The following is a 21,575-nucleotide window of genomic DNA, read 5'->3' as shown; positions in this document are numbered from 1 at the left end:
TAATACAGAATTAAAAAAACGGTCTTTACACAACACGGCACGGGGCCCGGGGCCGCCCGGCCCCACACGGAGACAGCACGACGGTACCGCACGCCCCACGCACACCCAGCGCCCGCCCCACGGCCCCCCGCCCCGGCCCCGGCCCCGTTGCCACCGCCGCCACTCCTCTTTGGCTCTGGGCCTGCCCCGCGGCCGGCCGCGGTCTCCCGGAGAGGGGCTGCACGGGGGGCGGGGGGCCGGGCCCGGCCCCCCCCACCCTCAGCACTCGGCCTCGGACACGGAGAAGAGGCCGCCGTCCTGCTTGCCCACCTCGGCCACGGCGGCCGCCAGCTGCGAGAGGTTGCCGTTGGGGAAGTGCCGGGCTTCCCACAGGTTGAGGATCATGGCCGTGGGGCTGGGCTTGGAGGCGAAGAAGCTGAGATGGCTGCGGGGCAGGAGGGAACGGCGTTAGGGGGCCGGTGGCGGCCGCCCGGCCGGTGGGGGCAGAAGCCCTGGCTGCGTCCCCCCGCCCCGGCGCTGGTGCCGGCCCCGCCAGCAGTTACCTGTCAAGGTTGAGTTTCTGGGCCAGCGTCCGCCAGTCGGCCCCGCGGGCGCATGGCGTGTCCAGGCTGCTGATGATCTTCTGGCGGATGAGGAAGGGGATCTTGAAGGCACTGGGGCCCACCAGGGCCGGGGAGCCCACCTCGCCATCGGGGACCAGCCAGTCGGAGAACCTCGTGTCCTGGGGGAGCGCCGTGGGGGTGAGCCCAGCGTGGGGCCCACCGGTCCCAGCGCCCAGGCTCATAGCCCTGCCCTTGGCGATATTGAAGTTGATGGTGAAGCTTGACTCACCTTGGCGATGTTGAAGTTGATGGTGAAGCTCTGCCCGTCGCCCTCCACCTGCCAGATCCAGATCTTGCAGGCCAGCTCGCAGGTGCTGGGGCTGAGGCGCTCCAGGGTGAAGGTGCAGTGCAGGTAGGGCTGCAGCCCGCTCCAGATGTGGTAGAAGGGGATCTCCTGCGGCGAGGACACGTGCGCTAACGGCAGCAGGGTCCTCCCACCATGGACACAGGCTCCTGCGCCAGGGAGCAGGACCGTGGGGCACCGGAGCTGAGGGCCAGCTGGGCTCCTTACCTGGTAGCTAGCCAGGAGCTTGCTCTTCCAGAGGGAGCTGGGCATGTCGTGGATGGAGAGCCGCAGGTTGTGGTAGCTGTCCTTGAAGTGCAGCACCCGGGGGGCTCCGATCAGCTGCCCCCCCATCTGCTTCTCCAGCTGGATCACCTCCTACCAGCATGGGTGCAGGTGACCCAGGCACCCTGAGCCCGGGGCGCGAGCCCTGCACCCGGGTCTGCACTGGGAACCAGCCCCGTGGCACCCTGAGCCCGAGCCGTGACCGCAGCCCCGAGGCACCCAGAGGCCAGGGCACAAGGCAGCCACGTCGCAGCCGGGGCTGGAGGCGGGCAGCCCGCGCGGCGGTACCTTGAGCACATCCTGGGTGTCGCTGAGGCAGTACACCCGGATGTTGTACTCCAGCGAGGGGCAGGCGGCCGGCGCGAACAGGACCAGCTTGAGGCGCTTGGAGGCCGCCATGCTGAGGGACTCCCCGACCAGGGCGAAGCGCCCCAGCTGCTCCGTGAAGATGTAGCAGGCCTGCGCCTCGAGCTGGCAGTAGTACAGCTCCGAGCACGGCTCCACGCCCAGCTGCAGCACGTCCTGCGGCACGCAGCGAGAGATGCAGCCCCAGCCCGGGCACGGCGACCCGGCCGGCTCCGCTTGCACCCTGCGAACCCTCGGTTGGGGGGGGGGGGGAATGGCATCACCCCAGCAGGCACCTACCTCCCACGTGCCCTCGCACGATTGCTTCTTGAGCCGGATGCTCCAGTTCTCAGCGCTGGCCTCCACGCAGTGGCCCATGGCCAGGATGGCGGGCCGGGTGAGGAGGACGCCCGGGGGGCCGCAGCTGACGATGGGGCTCAGCAGTGTCTGGCAGCCGGCGAGGGGCAGTCTGCGGCGGCAGGAGAGCGGTGAGCGGGACCGGCACGGTGCGGGCCCCGCCGCCGGCACCGCGCCAGCCCCGGCCGTGGCACCTACCTCACCTCCTCCTGCTTGTGCAGCGTCAGGTAGACCTCGTAGATCTTGCCGCGCGGGATGGCATCGGGCGGGATGAGCAAGCTGATCCCTGCGGGCGCGGGCAGCGGGCTGAGCCCCGCGGCGACGCGCAGCCCCATGCACCCCGCGTCGCCCTGCCCGCCCCGTCGTACCTGTGTTGGGGATCATGAGCCGCCCCCCCAAGAAATTGAAGGTGCCGTAGGCCATGTTGGTGGTGCCGCGGGGCAGGGAGCGGAAGTAGCTCTGGGTGGAGAGACGGGCCACGAAGTCGGCGCCTTCGGCCACGGGCGAGCTGTGATGCAGCGTGTGCCGCCCGGCGCCCAGCGGGCTCAGCAGGTGCCCGTTGGGCAGCTGGAGCTTGGCGGGGCCGTCCTGGCGCGGGCACAGCGAGCCCTGGTAGGTCATGGTGGTGCTGCTGAGGTCGGGCTGGATGGTGAGCAGGTTGTCTGCGGGCACAGAGCGGGCCGTGGTGCCAGAGCCCTCGGACGGGGCACCACAGGGCCAGGAGAGCCCTCACCTTGGGGACCCGGGAGCACAGAGCCCCTGCCCAGGGTCAGGGATGTCCCAGGGGCATGGCCACCCCTAGGGGCCCATGGGGCACCAAGCCCCTACCTGGGCCACGGACCCCATGAGGTACTGAGCCCCTGCTTGAGGCCATGGACCCTCTGCAGCCAGCCCCCAACCCACAGCCAGGAACCCTATAGGGCACAGAACCCCTGCCCAGTGCCAGGCATCCCATGGGGCCCAAAGCCCTGACCCAGGACAGGCATCCTATGGGGCCCAAAGCCCTGACCTGGGACACGCATCCTATGGGGCACAGAGGCTCTGTTCAGGATCCTCTACGGCAGAGTCCCCTACCCAGGGCCAGGGACCCCAGAAAGCAGAGCCCACACCCAGGGTGAAGGACCCTACAGGACGCTTCCCAGGGCCAGGGACCCCATGGGGCAGAAAGCCCCGACCCAGGGTCAGGCACCCTGTAGGACCAGAGACCCCCTACTCATGGGCCCTTTATGTCAGAGCCCCCTCCCCAAGGCCCGGGACCCCACAGGGCAGGGTCCATACCCAGGCCAAGGCGCACAGAGCCCTGAGCCGTGGCCGGGGACGCCGCGGGGCGCAGCCGGCCGGGAGAGCCCCGCCGGCACGGGGGCGGCGGCGCAGCCCTCGCTCACCCGCCTTGCTGGGCTTGATGCTGACGGGCTGGAAGCCGGCGGTGAGGATGGAGGAGTCGGCCACGTCGGAGTCCAGGCCCTCCTTCTTGCGGCAGTACACCAGCACCCCCACGAGCAGCAGCAGCACCAGGCACACGGCCACGGCGACCAGCCCCACGTACAGCGCCACGTCCTCGGCGCCCGAGGCGGCTGCCGGCGGCAGGGCGTGAGAGCCACACGCGCCCCTCCGCCGTGGCCGAAACGGCCCGGCGAACCACCCCCTCCCCCCCAAAGCCACCCCCCCCCCCCCGCCCCACGGCGCGGCGGCACTCACCGTGGCTGCAGAGCTCGGAGGTGCAGTTGCGGGTGTCGAGCTCGGCGCCGCGGCACTGCCGGCCGCCGTTGCGCGGGGCGGGCTCCGAGCACTCGCGGCTCCGCCAGCGCGTGCACTCGGCGCCGCACGCCGACCACTTGCTCCACTCCGACCACGCGCCGTCCACTGCGGGCGCGGGGGGCGGTCAGCGCCGGGCCGGGCCCCCCCTGCCCCACCGCCCCCCCGGCGTGCCGAGGGCCGGAGGGCGACGCGGCGGGGAGGGCTGCGCCCCGCGGCGCGGCGCCCGGCGGGTACCTGGGCACAGGGTGGTGCAGGCGCTTTTCTGCACGTTTTGGCCCTCGCAGAAAGCGCCGCCGTTGAGGGGCGTGGGGTTGGTGCACGTCCGGCTCCGCTTCTGCCAGCCCCGTCCGCAGCTGGTGCTGCAGGCCGACCACTGCGCCCACGTCGACCAGCCGCCGTTCACTGGGGCGGGAGGGGAGCCGTGAGCGGCGCCGTCCCCGCGGGGCGGGCGGCGCCGGGGCGGGACGCCGGCTCCCCCCCTACCGTAGACGGTGACGGCCGCGGAGGCGCTGCGGCGGCGGGCCACGATGTTTTTGGCCACGCAGGTGTAGTTGGCGGTGTCGGCCAGGCGGGCCTGCCGCACCACCAGGCTGTGCTCCGGCGTCACGTAGACGTTGGCGTCCAGCGCCGGGTCCACCAGCTCCTCGTTGCGGAGCCACTCCACCTGCGGGGGCGCGGGGAACGTCACCGGGACCCCCCACACCCCCCGTACCCCCGCGGGCGACCCCCCCCACCCCCCGTCGGGGCGCCCCCGCGGCTCACCTCGGCGGGGGGGACACCCTCGGGGGGCCGGCACGGCAGCACGATGCCCTGCTCGATGGAGACCTCCCTGGCGGCGGGCTCCTGCTCGAAGTTCTTGCGGAGATCTGGGGAGGCAGCGGGTGAGCGGGGCCGGCCGCGGGCGTCCCCGCGCGGCGCCGCCCGCCTCCGCCCGCCGCGCTCACAGGCGATGCGCACGAAGGCCTTCTGGCTCTTGGTGGTGCCGGAGGAGCTCCAGGCCACGCACTGGCACCAGTACTCCTCCAGGCCGAAGACCTTCTCCACTTGCTGGCGGGAGATGTCGATGCGGACCTCCATCACGGGCAGCCCTGGAGCCGGGAAGGGGCCCGTCAGCGCCAGCCGCGGCGGCGCGCGGGGGAAGAGCCCCGCTGGCGGCGCGCGGGGCGCAGCGGGAGCGCGGCCGGCCGGGAGAGGGACCGCGCGGGGCCGGGCGGCGGGCGCGGCGGCGCTCACCGGTGCCGCGGTCGGTGCTGTGCTGCGTGACGTGGTCGCCCTGGTGCACCCACTCCCCGTTGCACTTGAAGTAGATCTGGGTGGCGGGGCTGGCCCGGCAGGCCAGGCTCACCGGCTTGTTCTTCACGATGTAGACGTCCGCGGGCTCCAGCAGGAAGCGGGGCAGCAGGTCCGGCGCCGCGCCGGGCGCGGGGGCGGCCGCCGTCGCGCTCGGCTGAGCACCTGCCGGGACACGGGCGGCTCGGCCACGTCCGCGGGCACGCGCCCGGTGCCCCCCACCCGCCCGGCGCCCCCGGCCCCGCTGCCCCGGCAGCGCCGATCCCTCGCGTCCGCGCTCAGCGCTGATGGAAGGGAAACGCAGCGCGACCAGCGAGGGACGTCGCTGCCCCCGCCGCGGCCCGGCACCCCCGTCCCTCCGGGGGCACGAGGACCGGCCGCCCCCGCGGCGTCCCGGGGCCGCGGCCGTGCCGGAGCCGGGCCCGGGCGGTCCGGCGCCTGCTGCGCGACGCGTTAGCGGAACGGGGCCCTAAATAAGCATTTGATTAGCAAACGATAAAATAGCGACTGTGTCACTGAATGAAGCTGTAATTGCTGCTGCTAATAGGCTGGTTAGGATTTAATAAGCAATTAAACGGAATGCAACGCGCAGTAATTAAGTGTCTTCGTTTGGCAACCACGCACCCCCCCCCCGCCCCGAGCCAACCCCGCGATGGCCCCCCCCCCCCGACTCCGTGGTGCCTGCAGCCCCCCCGGGCAGCCCCCGGGCGCGGGGGCACGGTGCCGGGGGGCCGGGCCCGCTGCTCCCCGCCGGCGGCCAGCCCCCGTGGGCCGGGGCGCCCGCGAGCCCGGCTGCGACCCGCCGGGCCGGCCGGCGGGCACCCGGCGCGCTGCGGCAGCTAATTTACGCGGGGAAGATAAACGGCCGCCATAACGCGCCGGTTATTACCCCATCAGCACTTTTACAACGTCGCCGGCAATTAATTTAATTAAAACCCCTGTCCGGGATGTAACGGCGGTTCATATTTCACTGCTTTAACCACCCCTCCCAGGCGCAGCCCGGGGCGCCGGCGCGGCCAGGCGCTGCGGTCGCCCACGCGCGCAGGGCCCGCCGCGGCGCGGACGCCCGGCGCAGGGCCCGGCGCAGCGCCCGCCGCCCGCGCCCGCCCCCGGCACGCTGCTGCCGGCAGCCTGCGGACCGGCACAGACGCAGTCCGTCGCCCAAGGCTTTATTTATTCGCTAGCCGGGCTGCCTCTGCACGGCAGCAAAACAGCCTGTGCCCGGGCCGCCGGGGGCCGGCACGCCGCGCCAGCGGCACGGCGGCTCTCCGGAGACCTGCCCGTTGATCACACGTGGAACGAGTGCGGCCGGCTCCGAGCTGCACGTTTAGCCATCGCGGCTGAGCGCAGGGGTGCGGGGAAGCCCGGGGCTGCGAGAGCCACGGACCCGGCGAGCCAGGACCCGCCGCGGGTGCAGCCCGGCACCAAGCAACCTGGGCACCCTGAGCCACCCACCGAAGCGCAGCACCGTGCACCTCGGCCTCAGCCGCCCGCCGGGGCAGGCCACGGCAGCAAACGAGTCTGGGGTGCGCGCCCTGCAGTGTGGGTGCCCCACGCACCGCGGCCACCCCACGTGCAGCATGTGACCCGTGCACACGCACCCCGTGCACCACGAGCACCCCTAGCACAGCTGGCACCCTGTGCACCCCACAAACTATGCACACGCCGTGCACCACGAGCACCCCTTGCACGGCTGGCACCCCATGCACCACGGGCACCCCACAAACTATGCACACCCCGTGCACCACGAGCACCCCTTGCATGGCTGGCACCCTGTGCACCCCACAAACTATGCACACCCTGTGCACCACGAGCACCCCTTGCACGGCTGGCGCCCGTGCACCACAGGCACCCCACAAACTATGCACACCCTGTGCACCACGAGCACCCCTTGCATGGCTGGCACCCTGTGCACCCCACAAACTATGCACACCCTGTGCACCACGAGCACCCCTTGCACGGCTGGCGCCCGTGCACCACAGGCACCCCACAAACTATGCACACCCTGTGCACCACGAGCACCCCTTGCATGGCTGGCACCCTGTGCACCCCACAAACTATGCACACCCTGTGCACCACGAGCACCCCTTGCACGGCTGGCGCCCGTGCACCACAGGCACCCCACAAACTATGCACACCCTGTGCACCACGAGCACCCCTTGCATGGCTGGCACCCTGTGCACCCCACAAACTATGCACACCCCGTGCACCACGAGCACCCCTTGCACGGCTGGCGCCCGTGCACCACAGGCACCCCACAAACCATGCACACCCCGTGCACCACGAGCACCCCTTGCACGGCTGGCATCCCGTGCACCACGGGCACCCCACAAACCATGCACACCCCATGCACCACAAGCACCCCTTGCACGGCTGGCGCCCCGTGCACCATGGTTGTCCTGTGCACCGTGGACACTCGACGCCTGGCGGGTATCCAACACCCTGCAGGAATGCACGGCGCTGCGGGTATCCCAAACGCTGCTGGCACTTGCGCACCGCAGGCACCTCTCGCGCCCCATGCGTCGTGGGTGCCCAGCGTGCTGTGGGCACCCCAAACTCTGGTGTGCCACACGCTGTGGGCGCCCCATGCACCCCAGCACTGCAGGCACCCCTATATGCCGTGGCCACCCCCCCCCGCTGCGGGCGCCCCGCACCCCACGAGCACCCCACGCACCGCGCTGTGCCGGGCCCACACTGCTCAGCTCAGCCTCGCCGCTCACCTGCCGCTGCGTTGCCATGGAAACAGGCGAGATGCTTATGTCACCTTGGCAAACGGAGGAGCCCAACTTCGGGGAGGAGGGGGGCGGGGGGGGGACGGCGGGGCGCCGGGTGCCGCTCACCCCCCAGGCCCCCGGCACTGTGGCGGGGGGCACGGTCCCCACAGCCGCTGTCTCGGCAGCGGAACGGGCCATCGGCAGCGCGGCTCACTACCAGCGCCGATAAATCACCGCCAGTAAACCCAGTGCGTTAAACAGAGCTTTATTATCAATTATCCCCCGGCCGCGGGGGCTAACGAGCGTGCTGGCAGGCCCAACGAGGGGGCAGCGTGCTGGGGGGCTGGCAGGAGCGCAGGGCCCAGCCTGGTGCCCGAGGGGCTCCTCCTGCACCCCGGCCCCCGCGCCGAGCGTCCGCGGCGGTGCCGAGCCGCAGCGCCGGTGCCAGCGGGGCCCCCGCAGCCTGTTGCGGCCGCGCGCGGAGACGCCGGGAAGGTCAGCGCGCTCTTGGCGAGGAGACGCTGCCCGGCCCGCCGTGCGCCCGCAGCGGGGCCCCGCACCCCTCGCCGGCAGCAGCCGCGTGCCGCCGGCTCGCTCCATCCCCGTCCCCGTCCCCGTCCCAGCAAGGACGTGCCGGGCAGCAGGAGGCCGCAGGGGAGGGCGGCTGCACCAGCCCCCTTGAACGGGTGAGGGTCCTGGCAGCACCCGGCCCGCACGAGGGTGCCCGAGCACGCGCAGGGCCGGCGCGGGGGCCGCGCTCGCAGGGCGCGCTGCGCTTGGCGTCCTACGGCGCACGGCCTCGGCTCGCCGGGGGCACGGCCCTGCCAAGGCCGCGCTCCGCTCCGGCCGAGCCACGTGCCCCGCTGCAGGCCCGGCCCCCGGCACAGAGCGGCACGCCAGCGCGCTCCCGCTCGGGCGCAGCTGCACCACGAGCGCGGAGCAAGCAGCTGTTTGCAGCTGGAGAGCTGCTCTCCGACGCCTCGGATCCGTCCCGAGAGCTGCCGCGCGGCCGGGCGCTGCGCGGAGACCGGCCGTCCTCGGCGGCGGGCAGCGGGCAGCGGGAGGGCACCGAGCTCGTCCCTCTGCCCCCGGCCGCGCTCCCAGCACCGCAGCCCGGGGCAGCCAGCGGCACCCTGCCCCGCGCTGGGGCCCCGCGCCGCGGGCTGCGCCCCGCTCCGGGGACCTCCCCGAGCCGCTGCAGGCTTTCCAGGCGGCAAATTAAGTCCCCAGCTGGAGCCCCATAAATCGTGGCCTGCGCCAGGCCTGGCACTCCATTAAAATGAAAGATTTTATCGTGCTTTAGAAGCACCCGGCCCGCACCCCGACAGCAGGTAATTAAAGCAATAATTGCTGCTGATTGGGCTGGCCTGAACGAGGGAACCAGGCACCGCGGGTCGGAGGGCGTCGATCCCACCGTGCCCGGCACCCAGGGGGAGCCTGTGGGTCCCGGCCGTGCCTGCCAGCACCGACCGCGCCACACGGCGCGGGCCAGGGCGATGCCGGGGCCGGGAGCAGCACGAGCAGCAGGAGGGCTCCGGCGCCGGCACTTTGTTCTCGGCACGGCACGGAGGAGGGAACTGGCACAATTCGCTTCATCAAAAATTCTTTTGAGCCTTTGAGCACAGAAACATCCCGCTGGGAAGGCTGGCCCGGAGGAGCCGCGCGAGCCGCCGGCGACTCCCGGCTTGCTCCCCGCGCTGCCCGGCTCCAGAGCCCCCCGAGACACCCCAGCCCAGGCGCAAGCTCCTGCCGGCCCCTGCCCAGGGCCTGTGGCATCGCCCTGGCACTGCCCAGCTGCTCACCCTGCTCCAAAGCTCACCTGGATCAAATGCACCCCCTGCATCGGGCTTGGCCACCTGCCCGGCGCACCAAGGTCCCCAGCACCCCAGGGTGCACGAGGGCCCTCCTGGGCCTGTTGCCACAGGCAGCAGCGGGTGCCGAAGCCGCACTCGGCAGCACTGTGCGGGCAGGCGTGGAGGTGCCGGCGCGCAGTGGCAGCCCCACCGGGCAGGGAGCCAGCGGAGTAGACGGCAGCGCCGGGGCACGCCGCCTGGCCCCCGGCCGGTCCAGCACGTGGCGAGCCCCGGGCACGCGGAGCCGGCGCGGTGACGGGGCTGCCGACGCATCCCCCGTGCTCCGGGGCGGGCGGCCGCGCGCGAGGGGCACGTGCCCGGGGTGCCGCAGCCCTGCCTGCACTCCCTGCCTGCCCCCATGTCCCTGAAAACCAGCCGGCGGCTGGGCCCAGGCGTCCTGCCCCACGGACATAGGCCACCGTGGGGCCGGCAGGGCCAGAAGGTGCCGTCTCCCGGCGAGCGCGTGGCAGCGTCTGGGCGCTGATTAAGCCCGCGATTGTTATGAATGAATTAGCCGGGCGGGCTTGCATCGCAATGGAGCTGCCTAATTACGGATTTTAGCTGGTAATGCTCTCCCCATTACATGCAATTAGCATGTGCGAGCCGCGTCACCGCTCCCGCACGCGGCACCCCTGCACCGCCCCAGCGCCCGCTCCGGGGGCTGCCCGGCCCGGCCCGTGCCCAAGCCCGGAGCTGGGCTGCCCTCCCCCATGCTTTGGGGGGCAATGGGGTGCCAAGTCCCTGCCAGCCTGCCCAGGCAACCCCCGGAGCCAGGCTTCTCTCAGCCCCATGGCATGCTGCCCCACGGCTCTGCCCGCAGCTGGACCCAATGCAGAGCCCCCACAGTGCCCCGTCCCCAGGCTGCTGGCAGGGGCCGAGCCAAGCCGTGCCGGCCCGACGCGGCACCAGAGCACGGGGCAGGGGGTCCTGAACCAGCCCCGCTTCGACGGGGACCCGGAGGGCTCCTCCAGCCCAGCCTGGCACGGGGACAGCGTGGCGAGGCCGCTCAGCACCGTGTGCCACGGCTGCAGCCGAGCGGATTTTGTGGCTCTCCTTTAATTGACAGCAAAGACCAAACGCTCCGACTCAGCTGCGTCCCCGCTGGGAGCAGCGTCAAGGTCACCCTTGGCCCCGGGTCCCCGGGCCGGAGCGGGGAGGGGGGCCGGTGGGAGGCCAGGAAAGCCCCCGGCAGGCTGGGCTGCCAGGCCCGGCCCTGTCGCCTCTCCCCATGCTGCTGTGGGTCCGTGCCCCACAGGAGGCACACGGCTGTGACCGGCATGTCCCCCGGCAGCATGGGCTGTCCGGGAGGGTCCTGGGGAACCAAGCCCCACGCGCCCTGGCTCCTGCAGCTGCCTGGGGGGCGAGGACGAGCCGGCCTCTGCCCTATACCCCCAGGGATGCTCGCGGCAGCACCCGGCAGCACCAGGGGGTCCCGGGCACCAGGGGCACCCAGGCCAGCCCAAGATGGGGAAGGGGTCCCAGTGCACCCGGTCTGAAGCCAGCGACACCCCTCGGGAACCGGCACCAGCCCGCGGGTGGCACCGAGCCCTGCCGGCCCTCCAGATGGGACCCGCGGGCTGCAAGGTGCCCGCAGTGCCGGGAAGAGGCGGCTCCACGGAGAGGGTGCCCAGCGCCGGGCGGCACCGCCAGCGCCACCGTCCCCTCCCGCAAGCACCTGTCAGGCTCCGCAAGGTTTGATTTAGTGCCAGCCCCACGCGGCACCGAGCCAGAACAAACAGCCCTGGGCAGGCTGCGTCTGCCGCGCTCGGGCCGACAGCCGTCACGGCGGCTTCCCGGCCGCGTGGCGCGCACTGGCCCTGCCCGGGCGCCCTGCCCTCCTGCCCGCCCGCTGCGGGCGCCGAGCGGCGTGCAGCTGCCTGGGTCCGGGCTGCGGGTGCTGCAGGGTGCCGGGGCTGCCCGTGGAGCCCGGTGCGGGAGGCAGCCAGGCGAGCCCGCGGTGCTGCGCAGCTCAGCGCCCGGCACGGCACAGCCCAGCCCGGCCCCGCGCTGCCCCCAGCCCTGCGGCCCTAGGGGTGCTGATGTGATCAGTGCAGGACTTCAGCTCCAGGGAAGAGGCACCCTTGCCCGCCCAGCAGCCCTGGCACCTCCGGCAACTTTGCCCCGCACCGCTGCCTGCGGGCAAGCACTAGCCCAGGCATCCGCTCACCCTCGCCCCTGCGGGCACCAGGACCCCATCCGGCAGCCTGCAGCGGGCGCACCGCTCTGCCGCTGCAGGGCAAGGGGCCCCTGTGGGACCCCTCATCCCCCGCTTGCGCCTCCGTTTCCCCAGGGAACGGGCGGCCTGCCAGCGTGGACACGGGGCCGGGGGTGAGCGTGGGGTGGCCCGGTGCACCCGCCGCTCTGCTGCGGCCACCACGGATGCAGCGCTATGTGCCCAGCTGGCCATTCGGCACTTGGAGCACCCTCCCTGCGGGGTCCCCAACACCCCGGGGGGCTGCACCCGGGAAGAGGCAGCGTGCTGCCCACCACGTCAGCTCTGCGGTGCCCCTCTGCAGCCGGGGCCACGCTCAGAGCAGCAGCGGGCGCCGGGCACCGGCAGCGCCAGGCCGGGCAAGGTGGGGGCGAGCAGCACCGGGGCCGCAGCCCCGCCACGACTCTGTGTCCCCTCGCCCTGCTAAAGCCAGGCTGGGGCGGGAGGGCAGGGGGGCTGGCACGCCGGGGGCCCGGCAGAGAGCACGTCCGGCTCCGGCGCAGCTCCCATCCCCCAGCGCCGTCCTTTGTCTGCAGCCACCACTTCCAGGCTAACGTGACACCTGCCAAGGAGCTGCCAGCCCCGCGGCGGGCCCCCACCCCGCTGCCCCAGAGCCCCCAGGGGTGAGCAGCAGGAGTCCGGCCCTGCCGGCTCACCCCTGCCGCCATGCTCTGCCCCACGGCTGCGGACACACGGGGGGCAGCCAGCCTCCCCACATGTCCCCATGCCATGGCCAGCCGGGGACGTGCCTCCCCCAGGTCCTGCCAGGTATCCACAGAGGCAGGGACCCCATGTGTGGGGCAGGGACCCCCTCCTCGAGGCACCCATGCCCAGAGCCAGCAGGAACCCAGGTGCCCAGGGCGGGGAGAGGAGCCGTGCGGGGTGGGGGGGGGGCGGGCAGCGAGCACCGGGCCCAGCAGGCAGCGTCTGGGCAGCGTGGGGGAGCGCCAGGCAGGCACGCGTGTGCGGCACGGCGTGGGTGCGAGGAGGGGGCGGTGGCAGTGCCGCGGCCAGCTTTGGCACAGGGTGCACACTCCCTGCCTGGGATGGCACCCCAGGGACCCTGCTCAGCACACCGTGCGCCAGACAGCACTCAGCACCCTGAGCAAGGCACCCAGCACCTCTGCCCAAGAGGGCACCCAGCAGCCCTGCCCAGGAGGACACCCAATACGCCATGGCCAGGAGGGCGCCCTGTTCCCAGGAGGGCACTCAGCACCTCTGCAGCTGGGAGAGTGCACCCAGCACCCTGCCTGGGAAAGATCCCAGCACTCTATTCCCCAGAGGACACTCAGCACCTCTGCAGCCCGGAGGACGCACTGGCTGGAGAGGGCACCCAACACCTCTGCAACCAAGTGGGTGCCCAGTACCCTCTCCTTAAGCACCCAGCACCTCTGCAACTGAGCGAGTATCCAGCACTCTCTGGCTAGTCAGACACCCAGCACCTCTACAGCCGAGTGGATGCCCAGCACCTCTGCAACCGAGTGAGCATCCAGCACCCTCTGGCTAGGCGGACACGCAGCACGTCTGCAACTGAGTGGGTGCCCAGCACCTCTGCAACCGAGTGAGCATCCAGCACCCTCTGGCTAGGCGGACACGCAGCACGTCTGCAACTGAGTGGGTGCCCAGCACCTCTGCAACCGAGTGAGCGCCCAGCACCCTCTGGCTAGGCAGGCACGCAGCACGTCTGCAACCGAGTGGGTGCCCAGCACCTCTGCAACCGCGTGGGCGCCCAGCACCCTCTGGCTCGGCCGGCGCGCAGCCGGGGACGCGCTCGCGGTGACCTTGCCCGGCGCCCGCCGGGGAGCCGCCGCCCGCCGCCCCCCGCGGGGCACCGCGGCCCCCCGCGCGGAGCCCGCTGCCCGCGGCGCGGTGACTCACCGGCGGCGGCGGCGAGCAGGGCGGCAGCGAGCAGGGCGGCGGCGGCGGCGGCGGGGGCCCGGCGGCGGCGCGGCCGCGCACCCATGGCGCGCCCCGCGGAGCGCTGCGCTGCGCTGCGCGGCGCGGCGCGGCGCGAGGGAGCGGAGCAGGGCGGGCCGCGCTGCGCTGCGCGGCGCCCTCAGCGGGCCATGGCGGCCCGGCCCGGCCCGGCCCGGCCCGGCCCCGCCGCTGCCTGCCGCCCGCGCCGCGCCGCGCCGCTCCGCGCCGCTCCGCTCGGGCGCCGCCAATGCGGGCGGCCGGCGCGCTGGGTCCGCCCGCCGAAGGGACGGCGCAACAGCTGGGCGCGCCCCCGCCGCCGCGCGGGCACGGCGCGCCCCCGCCCCCGGCGCGCCCCCCGGCGCGGCCCCCCCCTCCCGGCACTCGCCCCCCCCCCCAGCATGGCAGCAGCCCCGGTGCCGTCTCCGCTGGGCATCGCCTCCCCCCCGGCGCAGCCCCCTCCGCCCCCCAGCGCGGCACCGGTGGGGCACGGCCCCCCCGCGCTGAGCACGGCGCCTCCCGGTCCGCACCCCCGGGCACGGCTCCCGGCTGGCACGGCCCCTTTCCCCCCCCCCCCCGCCCTCCAGCGCTGCGCTCTGGGGCACAGCCCCCCCGGCGTGCCCCTGCCCCAGCGCCGCGCCCCCCCCCAGGCGCAGCGCCCCGGTTTGCATCCCTGCACCAGCGCGGCACCTCGCTTGCGGGGGGCAGCAGGAACCGAGGCTGCACCCTGCTGTCCTCCGCGCTGAGCCCCATGGATGCCTCCATCCCCATGCCACATGATGCCCAGGGGGTGCCCCACACCCAGCCTGGCACCCCCCAGCCCTACGTGCGCTGGAAGGGGGTCAGGGAGGCGTCTCCGGGTGAAGAGGGCCCGGCCCTGCACCCACTGCGGCTCTGAAGAAGCCCGAGCTGTCCCCACGCACCGGGGGCACACGAGCATGCCAGCCCCGGTGCCACGGAGGCACGGTGCTGGGGCGGCGGGATGGGGGGACGCGGCAGGCGAGGGGTGGCGAGGCTGGGCCTCGGCCGGGCGCCCGGCGGGAGCCGGAGCACCGTGCAGAGCAGGCGTCGTTCGCGGCTCTCCCCGAACGGCGAACGAGATGCTCCGACGCCTTCCGGAGCTCCAGCGGGAGCGAAGCCAGCGCAGCTCTGCCGCGAGGCTGCGGCGTTGCCCCCGGCGGTGCCCGGCGGGGCCGAGCCCAGCGCCGAGCTGTCCCCAGCCTGTCCCCCGCCTGCCCTGTGCCGGGGCTCTCGGGGTGTCCCGCTACCCCCGTGCGCAGGGAGGCTGGCGGCGACGCTGGGCCCGGCCCTCGCCACGCGCCCGGGCAGCGCCGCAGCAAGCGCGGCACGGGGTGTCACCACACCGCGAGTGCCGGTGCCTCCCGCGCGGGCACCGCCGGGGGGAACGGCTGGCGGGGCTGGCGAGGGGGTGCGCGGCACGGGGCCGGTGCGGGCAGCAGCCCTGCAGCCGACGTAAGCACCCTGCTTCGGGCTGGCTCACTGCGAACGGCATTTGCGTGGAGACAGGATGTTTTTTGCTCCTCTCGGCTCCATCTGCTCCTGCTGGAGTCACCGCCGCCGCCGCACGTGAGCTCACCAGGGGCTGCCACGGGAATGGCGGCGGAGCGGCGGGCAGGGCTCCCCCCGCAGCGCCGGGCACCCCAGCCCGCCCGGGGTGCCGGGAGCGGTGCGGGGAGGGGACGCGGCGGCGGCGGTCCCCCGGTGCGGCACCAGCCCCTTCCACTCCCCGCGCTGCGCCCCCGGCTTCCCGCACCAGTGCGGCTTCCCGCTCCGGCTTGGGCTCCCCCGGGCACCCCGCCTCGCCCGGCCGTCGTGCCGCGCGCCGCTGTCGCCATCCATCGTGCCGGGCTGCCGCGGCGGGGCCCGGCGGGTCGCCTCCCGGCCACGCGGGTGCCCCCGGCCGTCCCCGCTTCCCCGCAGCCTGGCGCTGGCAGGGCCGTCGCCGGGGAAGCGGCTGAGCGCGCCGACGAGTTAATAGACGCTAATTGATACAGATTGGGGAGATCGCTTCCAATTCCGCTCGCTCTCCCGCTCGCCGAGGGGGCGGAAGAGCCTGCTCCGGCTCCGGCTCCGCGGCCGCCTGCGTGCCGGCGCAGCGGGGACGGCTCCGGGGGCGGCCGCGGCCGGGGCGCTGGCAGGGTCCCGCCACGGTGGCACGTCCTCCCCGGGGAGGGGGGAGCACCCCCGACGCGCTGGCCCCCGCCGGGCGCGGAAGAGGGAGCGTTGCTCTGAGCTGCCGTGGGGCTGGCCAGCACCAAGCTTTGGTAAAGTCCCATCAAATATTCAAATAGGTATTTGAGCTCATGTATAATGGATCGCCCTCACGCTTCCTCCCCATCCATTTGCGGTATTTAAGGAAGTGGAGTATTAAACATCATTGTATTAGCAAAACTGCTGCCTGCTTAATTGAGTTGCAAAGGGAGAAGGTGCTGACGAGGAAGCAGCGCGCGCGATGCACAGCCCAGCCTGGCCGCCGGCGCGCCGTGCCACGCCACACCGCGCCACGCCACGCCACGCTGCACCACGCCACGTCACGCCACACCGCGCCACGCCGCGCCGTGGGGCCGGCACGCAGCAGGCCCATCGCCGGCCTCGTCCCGCGCGGGGAGGCGACGGCCGTGGGCTGGGCGCGCCGGCGGGGCTCGCGGCCGCCGCTCCTGCTGGGGCGCTCGGAAGCAGAGCCGGGCGCCGGAGAACCAACCCAGCCCTGGAACAGACAGATTATGAAAATGGGGAGTAAATAAATATGGATGTTGAAGACCTAATTCTGATAAGAGGATTTTCAAAATTAGCCATTTGCGAGAGTAGATTAAGTACGTGTAATGCTGGGGGTGGGACGCGCTCTGTTAAGATACACAGCAGCCCCCGGCTGGGCCCAGCCCTCTCCTCGCAGCCTCCGGCACCCGCCGAAGCGCGCGATGCTTTTCCAGAGGCCTAATTTGCTGCTGGCGCGCTGGTAAACAGGCCGGCTGCGAGGGAGCCAGGCCGGCCCCGGTGCCGGCCCTCGAGCCCTTCCCGGCACAGAGGGGTGCAGCCGGGTGCGCTGCCAAGGGAGGCAGCAACGGGCCGTGGGGCACCCGTGGGTGCCCCGGCGCTGGGCAGCAGCAGACGGCTCCTGGAGGCTCTTTGCATCCTCTGTCTCGGATTTTCTATCCAGGCGGCCAAGCAGAAATCTCATTACGGCCCAGCAGAAAGGCAGCGTCCCCGAGCGTGGCTCGGAGCTGGCGGGGCTGGGGCGGCCGCGGCGGGGAGCAGCCAGCGGCCCGGAGCTCGGGCAGCTGCCGGGGCGGTGAAGGGGCCGCGCGGGGGCCGTGCTCCCGGCAGTGCCCCCCAGCGCCGCTGCAGCGGCCCCCTCACCCCCCTGCACCCCTCCCCCCCGCAGTGCCCGGCACCGCTGCAGCGCTCTGCGCCTCCCCTCCACCGTGCTGCCCGCGGGCCCCGGCGCCAGGCCCGACACACAGCTGAGGGGCTGCGGGCTGCGTGTGGGGCTGGGGGCCGTGCGCTCGGGCAGGGGAGGGCCCGGTGCAGCCTGCGCTCCCGCAGCAGCAGCGGCAAAAGGCAATTAATTAGCAGGGTGGCGGGAGAGCAGCCGGCAGAGCTGCTCTGGGATCGATGGGTGCATCGACCGGCTGGGAAGCACCAGCCTTCCCATAGAGAGCCACGGGGCAGGGCGGGGGGGGCAGGGGGCCCTCCCCAATTCCTGCATCCAGCCGTTGGGTCGCTGCCGGCGGATGGGGTCTAACCCCCGAGCATCGCCAGCCTCTGGCCGGGGGACACGGGGGTGCCCAGGGTCACCGCAGGGCACGGCGCGAGGAGGGGAAGCGCAGGCACGCGCGGCGCTGCCCGCCACGTGCCCTGCACCCCGGCAGCCCCAGGCTGGCGGCTGCTCCCCCCAAGCCGGGAGAGCGGCAGGTCCCCGCGCCGCGGGGAGGCGGCAGCGCTAATGGAGCCCCCCCTTGTAGGCTGTTCAGATGCATCTGTGTCAAGGGGAGACGGGGGCTGGTCCCTTCGAGCTGGTGGCAGCCGTGGCACGGGCTGCAGAGCCGAGCTCGGTGCCAGCTGCACTGTGCCCCCAGGCAGCGCCCACCCGGGGGTGCCTGACGAGGTTGGGGGTGCGCTGCTGCCACGGGGGCTGCGCTGGAGGCTCAGGGCCATGTGGGCAGAGCACCCGGGGGAGGAAAAGGCCCCCCAGGCACATGCCAGCCAGCTGGGGTGTGCTGAGGCCACGGCATGAGGCCACCGGAGCAAACCTCGACGAACCCCTGGCCAGAGGGGCGCAGGGCAGGGGCAGCTCTGCCAGCAGCGGGGCACCGTTTGCAGCCCTCCAGAGCAGCCCACTGCAGCGATTCCTGCAGGTCCCTGTCCTGGTCTCTGTCCCTATCCCACCTGCCTGCTACCCCCTTTCTCCTCCCCCCCACCTCTCTGCCAAGCCGGCAAGTGCCAGCCTGTCCCTGCGGGGAAGGAGAGTGCTCATCCATGTTGCAGGAGCGTGGCTGCCGGCGTCACGCAGATGAGAAGTGACAGCGAGGGACCCTTCTCAGGTGCAGGTTCCCTGCAGCACGGGGCACAGAGACACTGTCCCCATCTCTCCCCCCTCCCCAGCCTTCCTCCACCCCTGGCAGCTGAGATGGCCTTGCAGGCATTTAACCCCTTCCCACCACGCAAACCCTGCACCGGTGCTGCTGCTGCCTGCCTAGCCCGTGCTGCAGGGAGCCCGAGGCTGGGAGCAGGACACCTGGGTCCAGCCCTGCTGCTGCTCCCCGGTCTGCCCCGTCACCCTCTCCAGGGTGTCCACCCTGCCACCTGCTCCCCCAGCCCCGGCCGCTTTGCTTTCCCGGGGCAGTAACACAGAGAAGCAGTGGCCTCGTCTTGCTTTGCCGGCGGTGTAGGAGAGGAGCCGGCGGTGGACCTGAACACGGTGTCCCAGTAGCTGGACCCCATTAATCCCGGGACACAGAGTGGGGGCTGTGGGGAGAGCAGGCTGTGTGGGGAGCCCGAGGGGTCCGTGGGCCCCTCACCTCCCACGTCTCCCGCGCTGGCTGCTGTCTCCGGGGAGTTGTCATGGGAACGGCACGCCGCGGGTACCCCTCGCCATGGAGACAGGACGCGGCTGCTGGTCCCGGGGCCGGAGGTGCCCGGTGCATCCACATCCCATCCGCTGGGGCCTGTGGTATCCCCACGGCACCCGGGCGGATGGAGGGGACAGCGGGGTGGGCACAGGCGGTGCTGCAGGGAACGGGGGGCCGGAGAGGCGCCGGCACCGCCGCTGGCATGGCCCACCATCACAGCCCGCCGTCACGGCGCGGGCACCGGCTGGGCACAGCCCCAGTGCCGGCAGCCGCTCCGCCTGCCCACTCCCCGGTGAGCCAGCGCTGCCTGTTCTACCCCGGCCCACGCGCCCCGCGGCGGAGCCAGCAGTTTCTTTTCCCGTCTCTTTTGGGGATTTTAACCCTGCAGCACCCAGGCCCGTGGCTGCAGCAGGATGGGTGCCCAGCACCCAGGGAGCCCCGTGGGGACTGGGGGCAGAGGCAGGACCTGTCCTCGCTGGCGCCTGGGCTAGCAGCCCGCTGCTCGGCTGCATGGCCGCTGCTGGCGAGGGCACCTGCGCTGGCCACCCAGGCACGGCGTCCTCGCCCCGCAGCTCTGCCCCCCTGGACCTCACAGCTCCTGTGCCCCCACCTGCAGCCCCCACTGCAGGGGAGCAGCAAGTCTCCTGCCATTCCCCTTTCCCTGTTGATTAGTATTAATTTTTAATCATAATTTTTGACAGGGCTGCCAGCTGGGATGGCTGCCCGGCGTGAGATGGGCCAGGGCAGCGCTGGCACTGCCGTGCTCACCAGGCAGCTCCTGGCCACCGCTGTGCCTGCCAGGGGCCCTGGGTGCCCCCCACCTCGCAGCCCCCTGCACCCCCCATGCAGGGCCAAGGATGCAAGGCGTTGCGTTCCCAAAGGGGGGGGCACCCAGCGGGCACCCTTCAGCCCCTGGCCCGGCTCGGCTGCAGGAGCCCATAAAGTTGCCAGAGATAAATGGCTCCTATTACTTTTCCAATCAAATGAAATCCCTGCTACGGCTTCCCGTGCACGGCAATAAACAGCGCCAGCGCACAGCAGCGTGTGCCACCCTCCTTGCCAAGGTAACCTTGCCACCCTGGCACGGTGCAGCCCGAGGGCATGGCCCCCTAGCCTCCGAGGGCACTGCACCCACCTGCACCCACCGCTCCCAAGGGCATGGACCGCTGGGCACCCGTGGCTCTGCAGTATGCAGTCCCTGCTGGCAGGGAGACCCAGAGGGCAAACCGCCACGTTGCCACGAGCCTGGGGGCATTTGGCTTGTGGACACACACCACCCTGTGCCCGCAGTGCACAGCACCCCACACTACTTACTTTGCAGCCCCTCCACCCAGCACCCGCTCCACATACAGCGCACCTGGCACTGCCCCTGGTCCCAGCTCCGCACACCCCACGGCACACGTGCCCCAGCTCCCCTTGTGCCTGTGCGACTCCCCTCTGCTGGGCTGAGCCTGGGAGATCCCAGGCCATCTCGCTGCCGCATCAGAGGGGAAACCGAGGCACGCGCTGCCCTGAATGCCGAGGGACACAGCTGTGCTGGAGGGTGTGCACAGAGCAGAGGATCCCCTCCGACACTGGCCTGCTGCAGCGCACCCAGCCTGCCAGCCCTTGGGTGCCACGTGTGCACACTCACGTACACACGAGCACGCCAGCCGGCAAGGCAGGGATGCTCACGTGGCCTGTCCCATCCTGGTTGCCGAGCCAGGCGCAGCCCCTGCCAAGGGGGCTCCAGCACCCTGGGGTGCTGCCGTGTGAGTCCCTGCTTGATCCATCCCTATTAGCCTGCACCCCCTGCCAGCACCAGGAATAGCAATCAGCAGCAGGCCCTGAACCTGCTAACGAGGAGCTTGTCTCCTGCGGGCGGCAGGGCTTGCAACCTTACTGCCCCAGGGAAAGGGGGGGGGAGGGCACAGGGTGCCCTGGCAGACAGGGCAGCGGGTGTCGTGGATGCTCAGCCCCACAACAAGGCAGGGGGAGCCCACGCTGGGCAGTGGGGCAGGTTCAGGCTGCAGGGGGGCAGGCAGCCCCCCCCCGTGCGCTGCTCCTGCTGGGGGGGGGGGCCACAAACAAGGGGCAATTGCAGGTGCATTAAGCGAAGGGGAGAGGGGGGCTCAGCACCTGCAAGCCTTCCTCCGCCTCATCCCAGGCGGCCAAGCGCCCGGCTCCCGGGGCTGGGCGCCGCGCCGCGGGCCCCGCCGCGCCGGAGGCGGCCAAGGCCGGGCGAGCGGCACCACCGCGCGGCGAGGCGCTGCCGGTGCAGCCGAGCCCCGGCCCGCCGCCCTGGCACCCCCGGGGGGCTCCGAGGCCAGGGCTCAGCCCGCTCCAGCGAAGCCCCCCGGGGCTGCCCGGCGCATGGAGCATCGCCCAGTGCAAAGGCGGCCAGCCAGGGCCACAGGGCCCTGCGGCCCCCAGCAGGGGCACGGCTCTGACGTTGCCCCCTTGCAGGGGGGCCCAGCCCCGAGCAGGAGCACGGGCCACGTGTGGCAATGGGGAGCCAAGGGGCACGCGGCCCCCACCTGCTTGGCAGGGCCCCACATGCACGCGGGGGGCTCCGAGTTCAAGAGTTGCAGATCTGCTGGATGTGCTGCCCCAAGACATGGCACAAGCCCTGGGGGTTCACAGAGTGGGTGGGGAGCCTGGGGCCCCCCAGGGGGTCCAGAGCAAGGACCACCAGGAGGGACAGCAAGGGAGAAGGACCACGGAAGGGAGGGTGCAGAAGTAGCTGCAGCTAAGGGGAACATCAAACTCACAGGGCTCGATGTGCCGGGGTCAGGAGCCTCTCGCACTGCAGGTCGGGCAGCAGTAAACCCTGCCCTGGCTGTGCCACCTCACCACACCCACGCCACGGGAGGAGGCAGCTCAAGCTCAGCAG

At 72.3% G+C, this 21,575-nt stretch overlaps 1 protein-coding gene across 1 annotated transcript; it reads right to left on the bottom strand.

The window, feature by feature from the left end:
- Positions 1 to 3: 3 nt before the first annotated feature.
- Positions 4 to 6,255, bottom strand: UNC5A (unc-5 netrin receptor A). The gene is made up of 16 exons (XM_062587712.1): positions 6,246 to 6,255; positions 4,864 to 5,085; positions 4,575 to 4,718; positions 4,393 to 4,496; positions 4,114 to 4,294; positions 3,865 to 4,032; positions 3,571 to 3,735; positions 3,258 to 3,446; positions 2,241 to 2,534; positions 2,071 to 2,158; positions 1,816 to 1,984; positions 1,459 to 1,692; positions 1,114 to 1,263; positions 832 to 996; positions 543 to 721; positions 4 to 424 (listed from the first exon to the last, which is right to left on the bottom strand). The coding sequence occupies exons 1-16, from the start codon at positions 6,253 to 6,255 to the stop codon at positions 259 to 261; spliced, it is 2,628 nt and encodes an 875-aa protein (XP_062443696.1). The 3' UTR covers positions 4 to 258.
- Between the last annotated feature and the right edge of the window lie 15,320 nt (positions 6,256 to 21,575).

The sequence above is a fragment of the Rhea pennata genome, chromosome 14 (assembly GCF_028389875.1).
Source record: "Rhea pennata isolate bPtePen1 chromosome 14, bPtePen1.pri, whole genome shotgun sequence".
NCBI classification, from domain to species: domain Eukaryota; kingdom Metazoa; phylum Chordata; class Aves; order Rheiformes; family Rheidae; genus Rhea; species Rhea pennata.
This window is presented reverse-complemented; position numbering and strand designations above follow the sequence as displayed.

Coding starts and splice junctions, on each gene's coding strand:
- UNC5A (XM_062587712.1), bottom strand. Junction 3,736..3,864: donor CTGCACCACCCTGTGCCCAG/GTACCCGCCGGG, acceptor CCGCGCCCGCAG/TGGACGGCGCGTGGTCGGAG. Junction 425..542: donor CAGAAACTCAACCTTGACAG/GTAACTGCTGGC, acceptor CCTGCCCCGCAG/CCATCTCAGCTTCTTCGCCT.